Raw genomic sequence first — 21,341 nt, 5'->3', positions numbered from 1 at the left:
TTTGTATCAGACAGCATCAGTTTTAGCTAGGTGTGTATCTTAAATTGATGTGTCCAACTGAGAAAAATCTGTATCACTGTTCTAAATCTCTTCTACCAATGAACCTGTAGTTGATATTATCAGTTATTTAGAGGTTCCTGTAAAGCAGTGCAGCAGTGAACTCTGGGCTGCCAGGGAGACTAGGAGAGACCATAGACTGCATAAAATAGGAAGAGACACTGAAGGTTCGGCTGTATCTAATCCTGCGGCTGCAGCAGCAACACAGATGCGGTGAAAGCAGTAACTATTCTAGCTGGAGTCAGACTCACTGCCCTGGGCGCTCATGGTTAGATTTTTGTCTTCACAATTCACCCTCAGTGTGTTGTATGTGTGTTTATGTTTATATGTTTGAATTTATTTATGAAGTGTTTGTTTACTGCTGCAGTTGTGTAGTAGAATGGGCTGTGCTGATACTGGACTCTTGACACTGTTTATGTGAACTGCACTTTATGTTATACCCATGGAACACACTGCATGATACAGTACTTGCATAGGCATAAATTCCCAAATTAATCATAAATATATTTATTTACTTATACATGTATACAGCATATACCCTTCCTGCCTTCACATCACATGAAATATTCCTGTTTGCAGACATTCGGCTGTCAGACTGGACCATATAAATGTCACATTACTGTGGTTCAATTTTAAGTATAAAAGTATAATAACCAAACACATTTTGATCCATATCCACATGCCAGGATGCTTGGGGCCATCATGAATCACAGCCACACTAGCATGTGTTAAACCTAACCAGCTTTGGTGTCTTCATGACAGGATTAGCACATTGAATGTGAGGGCAGTCTCCTGCAGTAGCATACTGTTGGTACAGGGCCTTTCATGTCCTGTTAAGACCCGAGGCTTCACTGTATGCACTCTCTGAAATCCCCAGAGTAGCTAGGACATGATGAGGTAGGTGTGTGTGAGAGTGAGTGAGTGAGTGAGTGAGTGAGTGAGTTTCTGCTCTTACATGAGTAAGAAGGGTTTCAACTGGATGACAACAGTATTTTTTTTTTCATGGTTCTCAGAATAATACATTTGTAGAAGCCAACCAATGAATGTATGCATTTGTTCTGTGTTTTTATTTTTGCAAGTTACATTTAAACATGGTATTTGACATCTCAGATGTGTTCAGTGATGCAAATAGGTCTGGCGTTGGGCCTCTGACGGGTGTTTCCTCTGGTTGGAGAATAGGGATGTAACGGTATGAAAATTTTACCTCAAAGGTTATAGTGACCAAAATGATCACGGTTTTCGGTATTATCGCGGTATTCTAAAAAGTGTGTTCAATATGTTCAGAAAGCACTGATAGGCCTACACAAGCTGAAATAGTTTCAAAAAGTGTAACAGTGTTTATTATATTACAAAAATATAGGCAACAGGCTTGTAAAAACTATTGAAAACTACTGAAACACTGGCCCGCTGTAGAGTGTCCAGTAAGAACCAGAGATGTCTGACTTTGAGATCCAGGAAGATTTATTTACAACTCCAACATGAAGTTAACTATGAAGTTGTATTTGACGTTACATGTTTAGTTGGATGTGGTTCTGAAACATAAGCAAATAATAATGCACATTAATAAGCATCTGACTTACTATGAACTTTATTTACTAAAACTAAATAGTATAGCCACCAGCATAACAAGAAACAATACTAAGATTTACATTCATTTCTCTGTAATAATTAACATAAATGTAACATATTGCTAAGTAACACGAAACTGACAATAAGCCACATCTATTACAGCACACATATCCATAACAGAGCAAACAGTGTAATACACCTTTAATTGCTAAGCATGTGGCTCCACAGCGCTAGTCTGTTTACTGGCGATTGCATGTTGCTAGCAAATTGCCCTAACACAACCTGAATATCAACACGTGGCTGCACAAGTAATATTAAACAATCTGCACATATATCAGCTATGCAATAAGAAACACAGCAACCGCAATATTATCAAGGCGATAATCTCTCTCTCTCTCTCTCTCTCTCTCTCTCTCTCTCTCTCTCTCCAAATAAATGTCACGTCGTAACACGGGCTAAACTTCCACATCGCAGCAGAACACGTATTGAAGATAACGAGGCAGTAAAACCCATGACAGTTTAGCAAGCTACAGAATAGTTTTAACTTACGTTCTGGGCTACACACATCACTTCAACAAGTCCAAAAACGGGAAAGAATTAAAAAGAAAAAAGTCGGTTAAACAGCTGCTACATTTTGTCCCCTTCTCCTGTCTGAGCGCAGTGTGCCTGCGCGGCAACTTCAGGAGCCTCGGATGAAGCTGGGAAGGGTTTCCACACCGTGGTAATCCACCGCGATAATGAGGATATTTTAAATGAAAAGGGTAATTGTTACCGTCAACATTTTTACCGTGATTTACCGTTACACCGGTAATCGTTACATCCCTATTGGAGAAACAGTTAACCAATCAGAATTTAGTAGGCGGGATTAAGAATTTATCATCAACAGCCTATACTACATAGCTAGCTAGCTACCAAGCTATGTGCATGAAAAATAGTGACAGAAAAATAGTGACAAGCGTGGTTGTAAGTCGACATACAGAAAAAAACATTTATTGACATAATTCTTAGATCGATGTGAAAAACGTAACGTTAAATGTTCCTATTCTGCTGCTACAGCAGCTTCTGCATTGACTGAAAATGATCACTCTCTACTGATTAGTTAGCACAAAACTAAATAAAATATTAGCTAATATGAACACAATGTCAGGCTGAATGACAAAGCATGACAAAATGGCAATTCAGTCTGATTATCATTAATTTAGAATAACGGTTAAACTGTTAACTGGAGCTATATTTGAGGGGTGTAGATACTCAAACAGATACCTGCTAGCCAATCAAAAACAAGTGTTTTTGTTGGCCATGGCTTTGCATTTACAGTAGACATATCCATTGGAGCTAAAGATGGCTGTAATCATTACCCATGAAAACTATCACATTATCTGCGGAGCAACATACCGTATGGCTTTAATCCATTAAAGGCAGAATAACCTCAATTTATTTGTAGTCAAGTTTGTTTGTTCAGCCCAATATCACAGACATTGTCCTAATAAGCTTTCCAGGCCCGCAACAGTTCCCAACCCAGCATAAAAAGGATTATAATGGATCCAATACTAATGTAGCAAATCCAGTATAAGAAGTCCAATAAAATAAGTCCAATAAATGGGTATAAAGAGATGAAACCATTTAAATATGTAAATCCAATGAACAATTTTGAAATCATTCAGTTCGTCACATGTTTCAGAGTCCAGGACTTCAGGAAGGTGGCATTGGGATTAGGGGAAGGGTTGAGTGGTCCTTAATGAACCACAAACTTGACCACTCTTTTTTCAACCTTTTTTTAATCTCAGCGAGGAATAATTTTCAGCATAACAGCTGGCACATGCAGACAATGTTAAATATTTAGCATAATGTGAAGTAGTTCTATAACTTGTCAAATTCTCAGCACCCTCAATAAGTTCATTCATACTGGATGAGGTGTTTACTCTATTCAGCAAGTGCTTTATTGTATGAACCACAGGCTACTGTGGCCTGCAGCCAAAGCCAAGATGAAGAGATTTTGCTGCTCACTGGGTTATTACCTCAGGCTTGGTAGAGCTAACCTGATAGCTCCTGCTTTCTCTCAACTGTCTCTCCACCAGCCTCACACAGCAGAGCAGTCAGTCCCACATCCTGAACTAACCACCATTAGATACAATATGTTAATTAAATCTGAACACAACTACTACTGCATAACAGTAAAGCACTGTAAATTTAAGTTGTTTTTCATTTTGAGAGAACACAACTCCCTATCGCTAGTCCCATGTCCCGACTGTTCAGAGTTTAGCAACCATAACTAGGCATGGCAGGTCTTTCAAGCTTTGGATTTTTCACAAGTTGTGTGTTAGGGGCTGTGGAAAGAGTGATATTTGGCATCTTATGAGTTTGGAGCAAAGTGTATGAATGGTGTGTGTTGTGTGTTTTGTAGCGCAGACATGAACTGCAAACAGCATGCCAAATCAACTAGCTTATTACTGTACCTACAATATTTACCTTTTTACCAAAGTCAAAGAGCATTTTATTAGCTAACTACGGTATGTTGTACCAGGCTAGGTTACAAACATCCCCGTTCAGAACTGACATATCTACTGCTACAACAGTAAATCAGAGTTTTTGGGTACTGTTAAGTGGTTCTATCCTGATCTTTTTTTTGGGTTTTGGGAAGTTTACACCCCAACAACTCCAGTCAAACTCTTTACCTGAGATAGTGTCATAATTCGGCACTATTAGTCCTCATCCTCAAAGTCCTTTCTTCTGAGTATGTAAAGCACATATGGTTTAGAATACAAACAATAGGCCCTACAGCTAAAATCTAGCACCCTTATTTAATTTACTACACTGTAATAGTAGGGCTGACTATCTACCTTGCAATAACCAAGCAATGAAAGAGCTACTTCTTATTTCCATGTCTTTTACTTAAACCATCGACTGCAGAGGATTCAACTTTCTGCTCTGTACATACATGTAGCTTTAGCCTCCATCTTGTAGCCATCATGTGCATAGTTAGCACCCATTACATGCTTCTCTTTGTTAAAACAAGTCAGCTGGAGACAGTCTTCAGCCAACTCATAAAGGTAATGTAAAGTTACAACTGCTAAAATCTGATAGCAAAATTTGTCAAGCCAATGAAATTGATGTTTGTCAGTTGTTAGAAATGAGATGCTGCTTTTCTTTACTTCTGTGTGAACTCAAAGACCCATTGTTTCAAGAATTACTAAGAATTTCAATGGTAAAGCTGCCACCGCTACCAATGTAGGCTACTAGAGCTTGACAAGCACTGCAACAGTAACTAAGGGTGGTTTAGCAAAGTGTGAATTGCAATTGAACTGAAAAAATTCATATCAACATGCTGTTATATACAACTAAGTGTTGTAAAACTATAATAATATGCAATGCATTTGAATGGATTTCTGCGGTAGATATTCTTTTCCAAATCACTGTTGAAAATGTATCACCAAAAGGAGCTAAAGTGCAACTCTGGGGAACACAGTTAACTATAAGAAGTCAGACGTATAGCATAAATACATTATTCCTGATCTGTTAAAAGGGTTGCACGTGAAAACAGATACACAGAACAGTTACCACTGGTGAAAACGTCATGAAATCTGATCATAACAGGATGTTTAAATGGTAACATTTATTAATTCCTGCACCGTTTGACATATGCAGTACGTCTGGCAACGTGTGCAAAATATAGAGGGAGCATATGTGAACAGATGAAGGTGATAGACAAGAGCAGGTGTTAAACACATATATATTCAGAGATGGTTTGTCTGAGAGAATCTGCTGCAGCAAAGTGTGATATGAAATTCTGCTGTAGTCTCAACCTTGTTATAGACTGGTTATCTAATGAATTATTGGTGATGTATATACCCTCTATGTACTGTGTATATATAATGTATGAGTGTGTGTGCGTGTGTTTTGTACAGTGCATAGTATTATTGACAAAAGTCAGTATTTTTTGAATGTGTCACTCATTTTAATTTAACCTTCAAAGCTCTTATTTGACCATGAAAATAGTAGTTTGACACAACAGTCACGACTCAAGATCCACTTTGTAGCTTTTCTGAAACTTTCAACCTTATCATCTTCATCAGCAGATGAAGTCTGTTTAGTTGTCATGGAGATGGATCTTTTGACTTACAAGTTCAGTAGCGGTTCTGATTCTATCCACAGCACTTTTAAGGACTTCTCATCCATGTTGGCTTGAAAATTAAGCATCAAATTCCATCATCAACGTTAAACAGAACAATCCAAATTTAAGCTCCACTAACTTTTCTGGAGCTTTTAAATGTAATACACGTTTATGTTTATATTTTATCACTACTGAACTCTCATAAGGACCTTGAGTTGTTTTTGTCAAATATAACTTCTTTTTTTATCAAAGCTGCAGTAGGAACATTTCAAGAGTTAACAATTATTGACAAGTAATTGGAAAAAAAATGTCTCTGCTACAAACAATCAGGTTGATATGCCAGAATCTCGGAGAAAGTGGCAGCTATATTTTCTCTCCTGTTTTTTATTTTATTTAATTTTTTTATCTTTTTAACCAACGAAAAGAGGCAGTAACTTGTGTCAATCACTCCTCGCTAGTTATTTCAAGGATTTGGAGTGGGAGGTGTGCAATTCCTTGTTTGTTTTATATTTCTGAATATTTTTCACATGTTAACTGTGTGGTTCAAAGGTTAGCCGGGACAGATACCTTCTACAAAGAACAATGATTATTAATATCACAGGGTTTCTTCTCTAAAGTTGAGGTGAAATACCTCCATGTTTGTATACTTTGGCAACTTGGTTGAAATGTTACTAAGATTGAGGCTTTTGGGCTATGCATTAAATCAGATGTTTTTGAAATATTTGGGTACAAATTGTATGAGACAGATATTTAGCAGTCTATGTTTTTCAGAGGCTTGATGGATTCAGCTGAAATTGGTCCAAAACAATTTACAGAAAAAATTGCAACACTGTTGAAAGCAATTGAATTTCACAGAGAAGGTTGTAACCCATCAACAATGTTCTTTCTTGCCAAAATATATTTTAACACACACACACACACACACACACACACACACACACACACACACACACACACACAGAATGAATACAGTACATCAGCTGTCTAATACCAGGTTCTTTGTTTTATGGATGCAGGATTCAATATATGTGGATTTTGTTTGTGGATTTTTTTTTGAGTTTCTCCTTTTTAAGTGTACAAATCTTGAATAGAATCTCACAATATTCTGGGTAAATTAGGCTACATTTTGACTACATGCAAATTATGTGTTTTTTTGCTTCTAAAATCAATCTGGATATAATCTGGATATGCCATGTTTTTGGCTGACTGTCTGAACAAGGCCTTATGCTGTATACTGTATGTAATCCTGCTCTCCTGTGAGAAAAGCTTAGTACTTGTTAAGGACAAGTGAGTTTGTTATGAACATGTTTTTATCCAACATATTTACACATGGTGCATACTTTAAATGTTAAATGTATATACCTTCATGAATATCTTACCACTTATTTTTAGATTAGGTAGGATTTTGTATTCTCTGTTTTCATGATTGTTACCAACTGTATCAAAATGAAAAAATCGACACAATGTGTTTCTGCACACAGTGAATCCTCATATTTTTTTCCGCCTGTTTGCTGGTCACAGCTAAAACTTCTTGCTAAGTCCAGATGGAATCAGTTGGGGGTGACCGTTCATGCCAAATATCAAATTCAAAACTCCAAGTCTGTTTTATGAAACAGAGATGAACATAATATGGTTAGAAGTGGACAAGAAGCAAAATGGAAAGAAAAAACCCTGGGCAGTCCAACAGTACTTATCTCCTCATGGAATAAATGAACAGAAGGGGTTGTGCAATGACAAACTTTTGATGCCACATGAATGTTTGAAATCACAATGTGTCTCTCTTCTATACAGAGATGGAGCTATTGGAGTCTGCTGTATCCCTGTTCTGTTTTAGCTTTTAGTTTTGAGAGCATGTACCACATGCATTTTACCCTTTTTTATTCATTGTAAAATTTGTCTTAACTAGAACAATGTTTTGTTTTAATTGATTGTATTTTCCAAATTTACTTTTTTGTAAGTTGTTTTAATTGAAAGTAATGGCTTCAATTTTAATATTCTGAGAAATAAATAAGATATTTGCACTTCTGTGTTACAGTCAATTCACTTCTCACCCTGACTTCTCAGCCTTTAAAAATCCAAAATTGACAAGCCTGATATACAGGATATTATATTTCTGTTTTGGCCCATGGTAGGTGATTGACATCAAAGAGAAGTTGAAGGAGTCCAAGAAGTTCTGGTCCAACCTGCCAGATGACATCTGTGCCAAGGGCAAGCTCACCGAGTCTGACGAGGATCAGTGCTGGAACAGCCACACAAAGGGCAGGTGAGGACTTCTGCTACTCTTTATAACCACAGCAAAGTCACCCCTCTCTACGGTTATCACATTTTGCCTGCCAGGGATTAAAATAACCACACTCTGTTCCCAGATTAACACTCTCTCTGTTAATACAATGGTTATTGCTTATGTGGAGAATTTACTAATACCCAGAGGACTGTGGAGCTTCCAACACCTCTTATCACCACTGTAGCACGTGTGAGTGTTGTCGAGCCGTACAGTCGATTGGACAGTGAGTTGTTTTCTCTGAACCAGAGATGCTGGCAGAGACAATATATCACCCCATCACTTTGGCCTTCTCGTAGTAACAAAATCACTAGATGGTGCAATAAAAGACGTTAATTTGCTTGTTTGTGCCAGTAACATGTTTAAGCATCACTCTAAATCTTGAAGGTAAATTGATTTCCCAGAGATGATAAAACGTCAGTATAAGTCGGCCCATGTTAGGAGTGTGTTATGAAATCATCGGATTCTCCTGTTACTTAAACACAAACTATGCACGCTTCACTTTGTATGGTTAAATGGTGAAATATTAACACACATGTACAATAACTGTAAAAAGACGACTGCAATTACAGCAGCAATTAAATGATACACTCCATCCTTGTGAGAACAGGTTGTCTTTCTCATGTAGTGCATTATTTTTATTACACAGAAGTTAAATTGTTTTTGATTTATTAAGTTTAAAAGAAAAGAAGTAGTCATTTGTGGGTATGTAAAGGGTTCTCTGTAGCAAAGTGCACTCCCAACATGAAAAAGACTTAAGCCTGATTAGACGCTTGTGTTTTGCCTGATTTAAGCAGCTGTCATCAGAAAGAGTAGCTCTTATGATTCTGTCTAATTTCTTTGTCTACTCTGTGAGTTCTCAGCCTGTTACACCAACATCAGAATCAGAATCAGAAAAGCTTTATTGCCAAGTACGTTTTTTACACATACAAGGAATTTGTTTTGGTGTTGTAGGTGCATGTCACACATTCTCTAAAATAAGTTAAACAAACGGGTTAAACAGAACAAACAATATAAGTATAAATATATGTATATATATATATATATATATATATATATATATATATATATATATATATATATATATATACACACACACACACAATGTATTAAAAATAAGAGAGTACGATTAAAAGATAAAAAAGAGCAGATTATGTACAGTGGCATGTAGAGCCAGAGGTGGGGTGTGGAGAGAGTCAGGGTAGTTTCCGGGCCTTGTTAATAAGGCTAGTGGCAGAGGGGAAAAAACTGTTCTTGTGACGTGAGGTTTTGGTCCTGATGGACCTCAGCCTCCTGCCAGAGGGGAGTGTCTCAAAGAGTTTGTGGCCGGGGTGGGAGGGGTCAGCCACAATCTTTTCAGCACGCCTCAGAGTCCTGGTGGCGTAAAGGTCCTGGAGCGGCGGCAGATTGCAGCCAATCACCTTCTCTGCTGACCGAATGACACGCTGCAGTCTGCTCTTGTCCTTGGCTGTGCTAGCAGCGTACCAGATGGTGATGGAGGATGTGAGGATGGACTCAATAATGGCTGTGTAGAAGTGCACCATCCTCTGTTGTGCTTTCTTGACGAGGGAGCTGATGTTCAGCTCCCACTTGAGGTCTTGGGAGATTATAGTTCCCAGGAAGCGGAAAAGCCACAGAGGGTGATGGGGGCAGGTGGGGCTGAGTTCCTCCTGAAGTCCAAAACCATCTCCACTGTCTTTAGAGCATTGAGCTCTAGGTTGTTTTGCTTGCACCACTTCACCAGGTGGTCAGCCTCCCACCTGTAGGCGGACTCGTCTCCATCAGAGATGAGTCCGATGACTGAGGTGTTGTCCGCAAACTTCAGAAACTTGACAGACAGGTGACTGGAGGTGCCGCTGTTGGTGTACAGGGAGAAGAGCAGAGGAGAAAGAACGCAGCCCTGAGGGGATCCGGTGCTGATGGTCTGTGAGTCGGAGAAGTCTTTCCCCAGCTTCACATGCTGCTTCCTGTCAGACAGGAAGTCAGTGATCCACCTGCAGGTGGAGTCAGGCACGCCTAGCTGGGAGAGTTTCTCCTGAAGCAGAGCGGGGATGATGGTGTTAAAGGCAGAGCTGAAGTCCACAAACAGGATCATGGCGTAGGTTCCTGCGGAGTCCAGGTGCTGGAGGATGTAGTGTAGGGCCAGGTTGACTGCATTGTCTACAGACCTATTGGCTCTGTAGGCAAACTGCAGGGGGTCCAAGAGGGGGTCAGTGATGGCTTTGAGGTGAGAAATTACAAGGCGCTCAAAGGACTTCATAACCACAGAGGTCAGGGCGACGGGTCTGAAGTCATTAAGTCCTGTGGTCCTTGGCCAAATTCACATGCATTTTCATCACTTTGATTTTTTTCAATTCTTTTTTGTTTCTTCCACCCTTGAGGCCACTTTCCTTAAATGATACATGGCATTTTGTGTTGTGAATGATGAATGTAAGACAGGGAAAATAATGAAACACGGCTGTCCTGAATCAAATCAGCTTTGAATTAAAAATGAGTAGTTTATCACTCCATTTTTCAATTCACATGCATTTTTATCACCTACATTTTTATCACTTTCTTTTTGTTACTTTTACATAGTGTTGAGCTCTGTCAGCCACCATGCAGTAGATTGCCTTTTTGCATCAGTGTCACTGATGCTGCTTGATAGCTTCATTTAAATTCTCTTTGGAGACTGTACTCATTTTATTTCTCACAGTTTTGGAAGACAAACTATATAAATAATCAAGCAAATATGGACAACATTGTTTTGTGCATATAAAAAAACAAAACTTGTTTTTAATATATATACCGTATATATAATTGTGTCTTGTTATACATTACTGTATCTACTAAACCCCACGTTATATTAATAATTATTGAAGATATTGCCATGAAGGCCCATTTAAATAGTGCTTCCAGAGATACTACATGGAGATATTAGGTGATTTAAGTTTTTGCTGTGTCATTAGATATTTCCCTGAGGTGGTGAAGGAGGGTCTAACCAACCAAGTGAACAACCCAGAGGTGGATGTGGATATCACCAGGCCTGACACACTGATACGACAGCAGATCATGGCTCTACGTGTCATGACCAACAAGCTAAAGAACGCCTACAATGGAAATGACATCTACTTCCAGGACTCAAGTAAGTTCTCCAATTTCTCGGGTGTTTACAAGTGCAGTGACAAGATCATATTAATAATTTAAAGTAAAAGTTTCTGTTTTAATTTCTGGCACTGCATATTGGTCTTGATATGTACACACACACATGAATACTCCTGCAGTAATAGAAACTGTACCGAAAAGATCCTTGGTGTCATTCATGTAGCAACTCTCTACAGCATGCATCAGTGTTGCACTGAGGCAAGACTGACATTATTAGGAGAATAAATAGCTGTAGGTACGGTGACACAGACAATGATAGACTATGTCTAGGAAGATACATCTCCAATGTTGCCATGACAGAATCCATTCTTTCTTTTAGATTTTGTGGATCCCATCCCCACTGCCAATAAATTATGTACCTCAACTCCATTTTTGTTGCTGTCATCTTTGTTTTTTGTTTGTTACTGTAGGATTGGTGTCTTCTTCAACACCAGAGACCTAGTACTGCAGCAACTACACTAAATGTGTTGCGCATCCTACATAAGAAAAAAAAACTATGCCCTACCACTATGCTTAGTTAGTGAAACATCCTTCTTTAAAAACTTACATTTTGCACACTGCTATTCATAACTGCTGTTTCTGGCCCATTTTCAATCATTCAAAAGCTATTTTTGCGCTCTGTCACCCGTAAAGGCTCGGTCGCACCAGCACTTATGACGAGGAGAAATTTTGCAGTAAAGTTTATTATGTTTAATAAAATCTCCCCGAAACACTCACTCCATCATCATTGTCACTGAACATATGCAGCCTCAGTGGGCCCCCTCTCCTTTAAATACATCCATTGTCACACCTGTAGAAATAACTGAATCAGCAAGTAAACACATGCATGAGAAAAGGTTACTGTATTACTTTATTTCAACTAAATAAAGAGTATTAAAAAGAACAAAAAAAAGCCAAAGAAACAATTATGATAACTCTGTTGCAAATAGTTTGGTGTTGAGCTATTAACCTTACAAATAGTGCTTTTGTACTAAACTGAGTAGGACAAGTTGAACCAGCAACAGACTAAACCTACTACTGAACTAAAGAGCCAAACCTAACTGCCTAACGATTTTATTTTTATGTACATTTTAATTTGTGTGATTTTGTTGCTGCAGGTGACGAGGGCAGTAGTTCTGGCAGTGGCAGCGGCTGCTCTGACGGCTGCACAACAGAGTTTGTTTTTGTTGGAACCGAGGCTCCTGTGATCGGAGCCGACAGAAGCGATGAACGTGCAGCAGCAGCCGCGGGCAAGTCATTTTCCCGCGGACCCTCCCTACTGCTGGTGTTGGCCGCCCTCGCACTTCCACTCTGGGCAATGCAGACTCAATGGAGATAATACATGAGTGTGGCCTGATCACTGACTTTTGTACTGTTACGTACAGTACAGTGTGTGTAACAGCAAGTTCTACTGCTGTTCCCTCACTGGACACTGGAAACCTGTGGAGAATGGCTTACTGTGTTGTATGGTAGGACTGGAAGTGAGTGCAGTGCTGCATCCTGCTCGTCCCCCAAAGAATGCTCGGTGCCATCACTGAACCAGCTTTCTCTGAAAAAAAAACACGTGGTGTTTTCTCATTATTCTAAAGTGGGTTTTAAAAAAACTAGTGAAAACTATCTGATCAGATTTTTCAGATAAAAGGGAATTTATTTTTATTTTCCTTTGTATGATGAAGTTGTGAAAACGAGACAACACCCATTTTGTCTTATTAGTCTTTTCCCCCTCAGATAAAAGGAGAAAGTCTTACTGTGTGCATGCATGGAAATTATGTTAAAAACATGTTTTAGGTTTTTTATGCAGGCTACACAGTTTTGGATTGGTTGGTACAGGATTGTACAGTGCTAGCAGTTCACCTGGTTTCCCGTTTGGTCATATCAGTATGGCTTCAGGAAGCAGCACTTCTTACAGCCACTTTATAGTTGCACATTTGATTTTCTCTAAGAAAGTGCTAATGTACTGCACTAATTTGCACAGATTATTTTTGTCGGCTTCATACGTTTATAAAGCTACAGGAAACATCCACCCCATAGAGGCAGAAGATCTATATTTTCAGATCATTTAACTGATTGTATTGTACTTATAAACGGTTGCAGTATGTATTTCACTGGAAGGTACTGTCATGTTATCTTACTGGTTTAGTTAATGGCTACATTTTTTATAAATGTTTTTGTTTTTACAAAATATTTGATCACCTCTAAAAATTAAAAAACTGGAGTTTTTCGCAACAACACTAAGCCATTATACTACAATTGCCTGCTAACTATATTTAGTTACCTGATTTACTTTCTTCCTTTTGGGTACTTAACATGCACTTAAACAGTTCAGATTTCTCAGAATATATTAGTGATATTAGGTATATGTTAATGACATTTTTTATGTATTTTTCTTTGCTCCCATGCTTTAATTATTTATGATTTATGTTGAATGTTTGTATTACTTGTTTATATTACATGTATGGAAGGTTATACATTACCCTACACCTGTAAGCTCAGCCCACTGACAGGCTCTGCAGGTTCACCCATTCACATCTTATGGAGCACTATGCTGAAATTTGTGTTTTTGTTTGGCCAATCATGACGGACCCACCACCCCTACAGGCTAAAGGTTATACAAGTGCCCATGCTTTCCTAAAAGACATGTAAAAGTCATCTGATGTCCTAGGCACAAATTACAGGTGTGAATGAAATGCAGTGTTTCTGTGGTCCCCTCAAAGGAGCAAATGACAAAAGTAGACTGATATCCACATTTGCCAAAGTTTGCAGCAACATGGTTGTCTTCACAGACAGCAACTTAAGCAAGATCTCCCCTCAGTGGGCTCATATGACTCACACAAGAGACCCCAATCACCACAGGAAGCTTCCATTGCAGAACAGATGGGAAAACATTTGACCTTTGATGCCTCACTCCCTGCAAAAACTGCTTCAGGAGAAGGTGACTAAACAGCAGCCTCCCACTAAAACCAGCATGACACAATTAAATCACTGGTGCATACATTTTAATTGTGAAAGGCGACATGCCTCTATCCAATCAAAGCCTGAGGAAAGACAACACTAAACTGATCAACATAAGGTCCTCTATAATGTTTGTTCTGTGCATTAAAAAAACCTGAGTGGAAATGCAGAAAAGACCAAAATTAAAAACGTGAAATATTGCAAAAAAGTGTTTACTCTGGGCTGACTGAGAGAGAGCCTGTTAAAAGGTCAAAATCTGTATGAGACAAAAGCAGGGGTGCAATGGAAACTAAACACACATACAGTAAACACAGTTTACCAACCTCTCTGAAATCTGAAATAGTGTTTACGCAAAAGTAACATGGGTTACACTCTACCACACTTTTGTGTTGGATATTTTGGATATCTCATGTCTCCTCTGCCGGATCATATTTACATGAGCACAGAAAGCCCACCACCCACCTTTGTTAGGCAGAGGTGAAAGCAAACAGATCCCCATCTCAACTTAGTGGGGCGGACAGATGAGAGGTAGTTAGACAGGATGGACATCCAGCAGTAACTATTTATAATGTGCTGAATATTGAATGAAGGAACTCGCTGCCAGACCTGATGTGCAGCAACAGGATTTACCCACCCAGGAGTGCAGTCTGGAAAGCAGATAATTGCAATGAAGGAACGTCCATGTAAAAATCATGTTTTCTTAATTGGGCCGTTTAAGCTCAGACTGATAATTCAATTTCAGCTTCAGGCATCTTCACTTGATTTTTAGAATTGAACACATATAATACTTTAGATGTTTTGTCAGCACTTTTATTTTGATGTTAAGTGGCATATTGTTCCCTAAAACTAGATTAAATCAGGCAGTAACAGAGTTGCATTCCAATGACCTTTTCCTTTGTTGATTTTACAATTGATTAAATAACTACACAGTAAAAGTGCAAGTTAGTGAGTTATATATCGCTGCAGTCAAACACAGCCATATAAATTCACTTTTCAAGTATTAAATAACCTTGCGGAGGCAGATATTTCTGAGTCAGGGTCAGAAGTGAGCTATGAACTTATGAAGACTATGTTTTTGAAAGTGTGAAAACTCAGCAAGCATCTGCAGCCAGACAAAGGTTGAATGCACCAGTATCTGTGTTTGCAACAACAAGAGGTTTTGTATGAGTTAGGATGAGGCAGGTCTTTGGGTCGTGTTCCTGAAATACAGTAAAAAAAAAAAAAAAAAGTAAATCAAGGTGAACGTGTTTCAGAAGTAGGCCGCATTTTTCCAAAGAGCTTGCATCGGTACTAACAGTCTTCTCTCATTCTGATGAGAAGAATGTTTGTCATTTTCCACTGCCTTGTGTATTCCTCTCTTTCCTGACAAGCTACGTCACCCTGGTCACACAGTATCATTGTCTGAGATGCTTCAATGCTTCGCTTAATTTGTCTGTGATCCTTTTCATTTCTTTTTTGGTATCATTTATTCTCTTTGGCATTTGAAAAACTGAAAAAATGAGTAAAATCGTCTGAGGTTTATTACAGAATGTTTAGAAAATGTGTTATGCAAGGTCTTCTCCATTTTGATGTTAATTGTTTGCTGCACTTTTGCTAAAACATATGCTGTGAGTGTGGTACTGTTGTGATTTGCAAAATCAGATAACTAAGGAGCACATTAAGATTTTTGGAGCTGTCAGTGCACGCTGTTTGAAGTTTTTTGGGGGAACTGAAGTTGATGGTTGTACAAGCAGACATGCCTTACCATTTTTAAAAGACTAAAATGGATTGCTTATTCGGCTTTTGTTACACATTCTTGTATACAGAAAATAATACCAAGGTAATAATAAACGTTTTATTAAAAAAAAAGTCTTTGTTTACTGTAGTTTTCTCTGTTGTGTCTCCATTTATCATTGCTGTCCTGTGGAAACCATGTATTTCGATTTTTCAGGTACTAAGAAAAACGGTAACACTTTATAATAACCATCATAGTAGTAGATGGTAAATTGATAGTTTATTAATCTTTAGTTAATTGTCATTTTACTGTTAACAAACAATGGAATTCTAATTATTAACTATGTTTACTAATTATTAGTAGTGTTGATTAACAGTTTATTGTTACACACATTATATCCCTCATATACTATATTAGGTATCGGGTAATGATTAAAAAATCTATAAACATTACATAGATAGATGGACCAGATATTCCTAACACTTTGTTAAGAGTTACTAGTTGGATGGTAAACCGTCTATAAACAGTGTCTGGATGGTTATTATAAAGTTGCAACAGATGACTATAATTCCTTGTTAAATAGTTAATAAATACTCTGTAAACCATCTATATACATTATCTGGATGGCTATTGTAAAGTTGTGACTGATGCTTTTCATAGTTGGTTACTAAGTGCTTGGTAAAATAATGATACATTTTTTGCCCTTCATTAAATTATATAAAAAAAATAGCCCTATACATACATATATGTATATACACACATGTATATGTACACATACATACACATATATGTATATAACTGTATATATACTGTATATAACTGTATATATATATATATATATATATATATATGTGTGTGTGTGTGTGTGTGTGTGTGTGTGTTAAACATACAAATATGGTTGTCAATTAGTATGAACTCTATTTTATATAGGCCTAGGTTACATTTCTAGTATCTATTTGTCCATTGTTTGTTACAAATTATGTGTTACAATATTTGCAGGGGGATAACAGGACCTGGGTTCTAGAAGTGTATTGACATGCAGATGAAGATATACAGTGGCTTGCAAAAGTATTCATACCCCTTGAACTTTTCCACATTTTTTCACGTTACAACCACAAACGTAAATGTATTTTATTGGAATTTCATGTGATAGACCAACACAAAGTGGTGCATAATTGTGACATGGAAGGAAAATGACACATTGTTTAAAAAAAAAGTTTGCCGTGCAAAAGTATTCAGCCCCCTTTACTCTGATACCCCTAAATAAAATAAATAAAATCCAGTGCAACCAATTGCCTTCAGAAATCACCTAATTGTGTGAATGCAGATTTAGCAGCATTCACAGTGTAGTTATTTGATTCTTCTGTATGACTTTCGGTTGCCCACTACTTCTGCATACTTTCAGCTACAAAAAACATTCAAATATGAAAATGTTCTGGGGTCTCATTTATAAACATGGCCTACACACAAAATGGGGCTGAAAATGTGCATACGCCATTTCCCACGCAAAGTTTGTGATTTATAAAAAACAAACTTGACGGGAGAATGTGCGGTCCTCCACATAAACTCTGACCCATGCGTACACACATTTTGGGGACAATGGGAATTGGCGACGCAGATGTTGAGGTGGTGAACTGAAGTCAGACTGCAGAAAGTAAATGTGGGAAGAACGATTACTCGTAATATTTAAGTATTGATGCCTCACACATGTTTTTTTTTACTCCATATCATACGTTAGATCCATTCAATTCATTATCATGAAGATTAAATCCACCTGTGTTATTTGTGCTTGTACTGAATGATAATTGTTCCATAAACACCTTGTAAAATCCAAGTCAAATCTTAAATCAAATTTTGTTCTAAATATTTAATCAGCACTCTCTTACCATTGTCCACTACGGGAGCGCAGTGGAGATTACTGCAGAACACAGTGTAAATAACTAAACATCTTTCTTAAATACTGTGCATATATATAATCAAATGTCAAAGTCTGGAAATACAGCCATTAACCTCTTGCACCAACGTTACTCTATGTCCTCATTATCAGTCCGAACTTTAATACTGTTCAGAACAAAACTGGCATGAAGAAACGTGTTTTCCCATCATACATTTGTCTTCAAATTGTATCTCGGGTTGGGGGATACCACTAATTGATGCTGTGATTTTGGCAAGGTGCTGTTAACAATCAAAAATTGTTGTACACATATAAATACTGCGGTGAACCCAGTGCGTAATACTGCATGATGGCACTGCTGGCGCTGCAGGAGGACTACGCCAATAGAGGAATCAGGAGAGAAAGAGACTTCAGGGACCATGACGATAACTAGCTAACATGCCGTAAAGCTGTGCTCTTGGATCTATGTACTGAATTGGGTCCAGTACTAGAAAGGGCAACACGCCGGAACAATGTCCGGTCCAAATACAGATCCTCACCACTCTGGGGTTCTTCGCAACCAGCTGCTTCCAGCGGGAAATGGCAGTCACCTAAGGTTTTTTATATAAATATTATATATAATCTTAAACCTCTCTTTGCCAGGATCATTACTGATCAGCATTCATGAGGCACATTTCATTGACTATTAATGGTTAAAAAAGGGGGGTGTACAGGGTGGGATAAGAGGCTCACGTACGCACACTTGGATAATCTGTGATTTATAAAGGAAACATTGCTTACAGATGTGCGTATGCACGGTTTTATAAGGCCGAATTTTTTTTTGCCTTATGCCATTTTTGGCTTTTGGGAGTACATACACTTTTAGTTAGGATCCTATGCACAGTTTTAGAAATAAGACCCCAGCTCTTTAGGACATTTGTGCTTGTATCCAACTTTTTTCTACCATTTATACTTTATCTTTTACAGTTTTTGTGTTGTCACGGTTTAGTGCTTCTTTCAGGCTTTTTCTGAGTTTATAATGGGTGTGTTTCGAGCGCCTTAGACTGTGACCCTTGATTCAATACCCAGTCCACCTACCCCTCTTTAATGGAACTTAAAATACATGTGCATGTTCAATTATTTATGATAAATCTGAATATTATAATGAAATGGACACTTTCACATTATTATTATACATTATTAACATAAACAATGTACACAAATCTAAACTATTTTAATGTTGCACACCTCAACAGGCCACAACTGGGCAAAATTAAATTATGCTTGTTAAGCACTATACCAAAAATAAATAACAAATATATACACTCTTTGTAGTGCAAATAACGTAAGTGGCCTGATGTTTATACTTGTGCCCTGGTGTGTGCGTCGAGCTGGCATATGTGTGTGTGTGTGTGGGGAGTATGTGATAGAGCGAGGGAGAAGTGAGAGAGTGACGGCGATTAGCTTTCGATCGAGTAGCGACTCTAGCGTCATATAGTAAGAGAAACAAAGTGTCTCCCCTGTTCTTTCTGACCACGCTGGAAAAGTTAACCCTCTCCTTGATTTCATAACGCCATACCTGTCTCTCTCTCGTTGACTGACTCGCTTGTGTTGTTCTTGCAACATGTCTTGTGTGTCCGACTATGCGTGCTTTCGAACACCCGCCCAACTCTACCTCTGATTGGATCACCATGACATTTTACTCAACCTCAGCCAATCGTCAGCATTTATGCGCTTGCGTCGTAAACTGCCTACTAACCAATAGTGGTGTGCGATACTGCAAAACTTGGTATCGATCCGATACCAAGTAAATACAGGGCCACTATCGCTGATACCGATACGATACCAATACTTTTTAATAACTTAGGTGGATGCATCATCAAATTGCTAAATCTGAATGAATTGAGTGGTTTTGTGATTTTTCCTTTGGATTATTAATACAATAAAACCCAGTACAGAATGTTCATATTCTTATAAATTTGTTGTGTCAACACTGTATCTTACAACATTTTTACAAATTATACAGCTTGCCATTGTTTCATTTTTGGCCTGAAAATATATCCACACAGCGCTCCTCTTCCTCTCTGCCATTCTTCTGCTCCGTCTCTATCCTGCTTGTGTGTGTGTGCTGCTGGCCGCCGCTGTGCCTGGCTGCTTTCTTGCTTGTTTGCCTGGAGCCGCTAAGTCACCTGACGGTACAACATCAAATCACAAGAGGGGGGAGGAGGAGCAAAGTGTGTCTGCTCTGCGCTGTGACAGGAGTGGCACTTGAAAGCAGCTGCACTTACACAGACAAAGACAGCCAGGTCGCAGTGCATACTGGAGAGAAACTAAAACTAAAGTATTGATCTCATTACACTGGTATTGATTAATATCGATACCAACATTGGTATCGATATTATTGATATTTGGATCGATCCGCCCATCACTACTAACCAAGGAAGAACAGTAAAAAAAAGTATTTGCCTCTTGGCTCAGACTCAGAGATCTAGTTGGTCTGATGAAAAAAACAGCTTCAAATATAGTAACACGCCGCATTTTTTGGCAGTAACGGTAACAGTGTTATTAAGATGGGAAGAGTAATCAGTTAGATTACTTGTTACTGAAAAAAAGTAACGTTGTTAATAACGCCGTTATTCCAATCACTGACTATGACTTTTTTCGACTAACCATACTATGACTTTTTTATGACTTTTTCCGACTTACTATACTATGACTTTTGTATGGCTTTTTTCAACATACTATACAATGAGTTTTTTCGAGGTCTCAGCTGCTACAATGAGGTTTTTTTTTTTGCCCCCCCCCCTGGCTCGAATGTCAAACTCCGCCTATGATTTTAAGATTCAACACTGAAAGTGAAGAAGTCAAATACACATCAAGAATATATGAAGTGTGTAAGAACAGATAGGTGAGTGTGATATAATGCTGCAGTGAAGTAAATTGGTTCAAATGAAGTGACTTTTCATGACTTTTTTCAACATTCTATACTATGACATTTTTATGACTTTTTTCAACATACTATACTATGACTTTTTAATGGCTTCTTTCGACATGCTGTACTATGACTTTTTATCACTTTTTTCGACATACTATACTGACTTTTTTCGACATACTATACTATGACTTTTTTGAAATACCTTACTATAAATTTTTTCGACATACTATACTATGACTTTTTAATGTTTTTTTTTCAACATGCTGTACTATGACTTTTTAATTATTTTTTTGACATAATATACTATGACTTTTTTCAACATAATATCTGTGACATTTTTATGACTTTTTTCGACATGTATACTATGACTTTTTAATGACTTTTTTCAACATGCTGTACTATGACTTTTTATAACTTTTTTGAAATACCTTACTATAACTCCTTACTATAACTTTTTTTGATATACTATACTATGACTTTTTATGACTTTTTTGAAATACCTTACTATAACTTTTTTTGACATACTATACTATGACTTTTTATGACTTTTTTCGATATGCTATACTATGACTTTTCAATGGCTTTTTTCGACATACTATACTATGACTTTTTATAACTTTTTTTGAAATACCTTACTATAACTCCTTACTATAACTTTTTTTGACATACTATACTATGACTTTTTATGACTTTTTTGAAATACCTTACTATAACTTTTTTTGACAT

General features: G+C 37.7%; 1 protein-coding gene across 1 annotated transcript in view; it reads left to right on the top strand.

Annotated features, from left to right (window-relative positions):
- Window positions 1–12,890, top strand: part of gpc6a (glypican 6a) — a 166,758-nt gene extending 153,868 nt beyond the window's left edge. The window contains exons 7-9 of the mRNA XM_078257227.1: window positions 7,870–8,000; window positions 10,967–11,142; window positions 12,260–12,890. Coding sequence (XP_078113353.1) covers window positions 7,870–8,000; window positions 10,967–11,142; window positions 12,260–12,480 — 528 coding nt within the window. The 3' untranslated portion in view covers window positions 12,481–12,890. The remainder of the gene's footprint in view (window positions 1–7,869; window positions 8,001–10,966; window positions 11,143–12,259) is intronic.
- The last annotated feature ends 8,451 nt before the right edge of the window (window positions 12,891–21,341 follow it).

This window comes from Sander vitreus, chromosome 1, assembly GCF_031162955.1.
Source record: "Sander vitreus isolate 19-12246 chromosome 1, sanVit1, whole genome shotgun sequence".
NCBI classification, from domain to species: Eukaryota; Metazoa; Chordata; class Actinopteri; order Perciformes; family Percidae; genus Sander; species Sander vitreus.
This window is presented reverse-complemented; position numbering and strand designations above follow the sequence as displayed.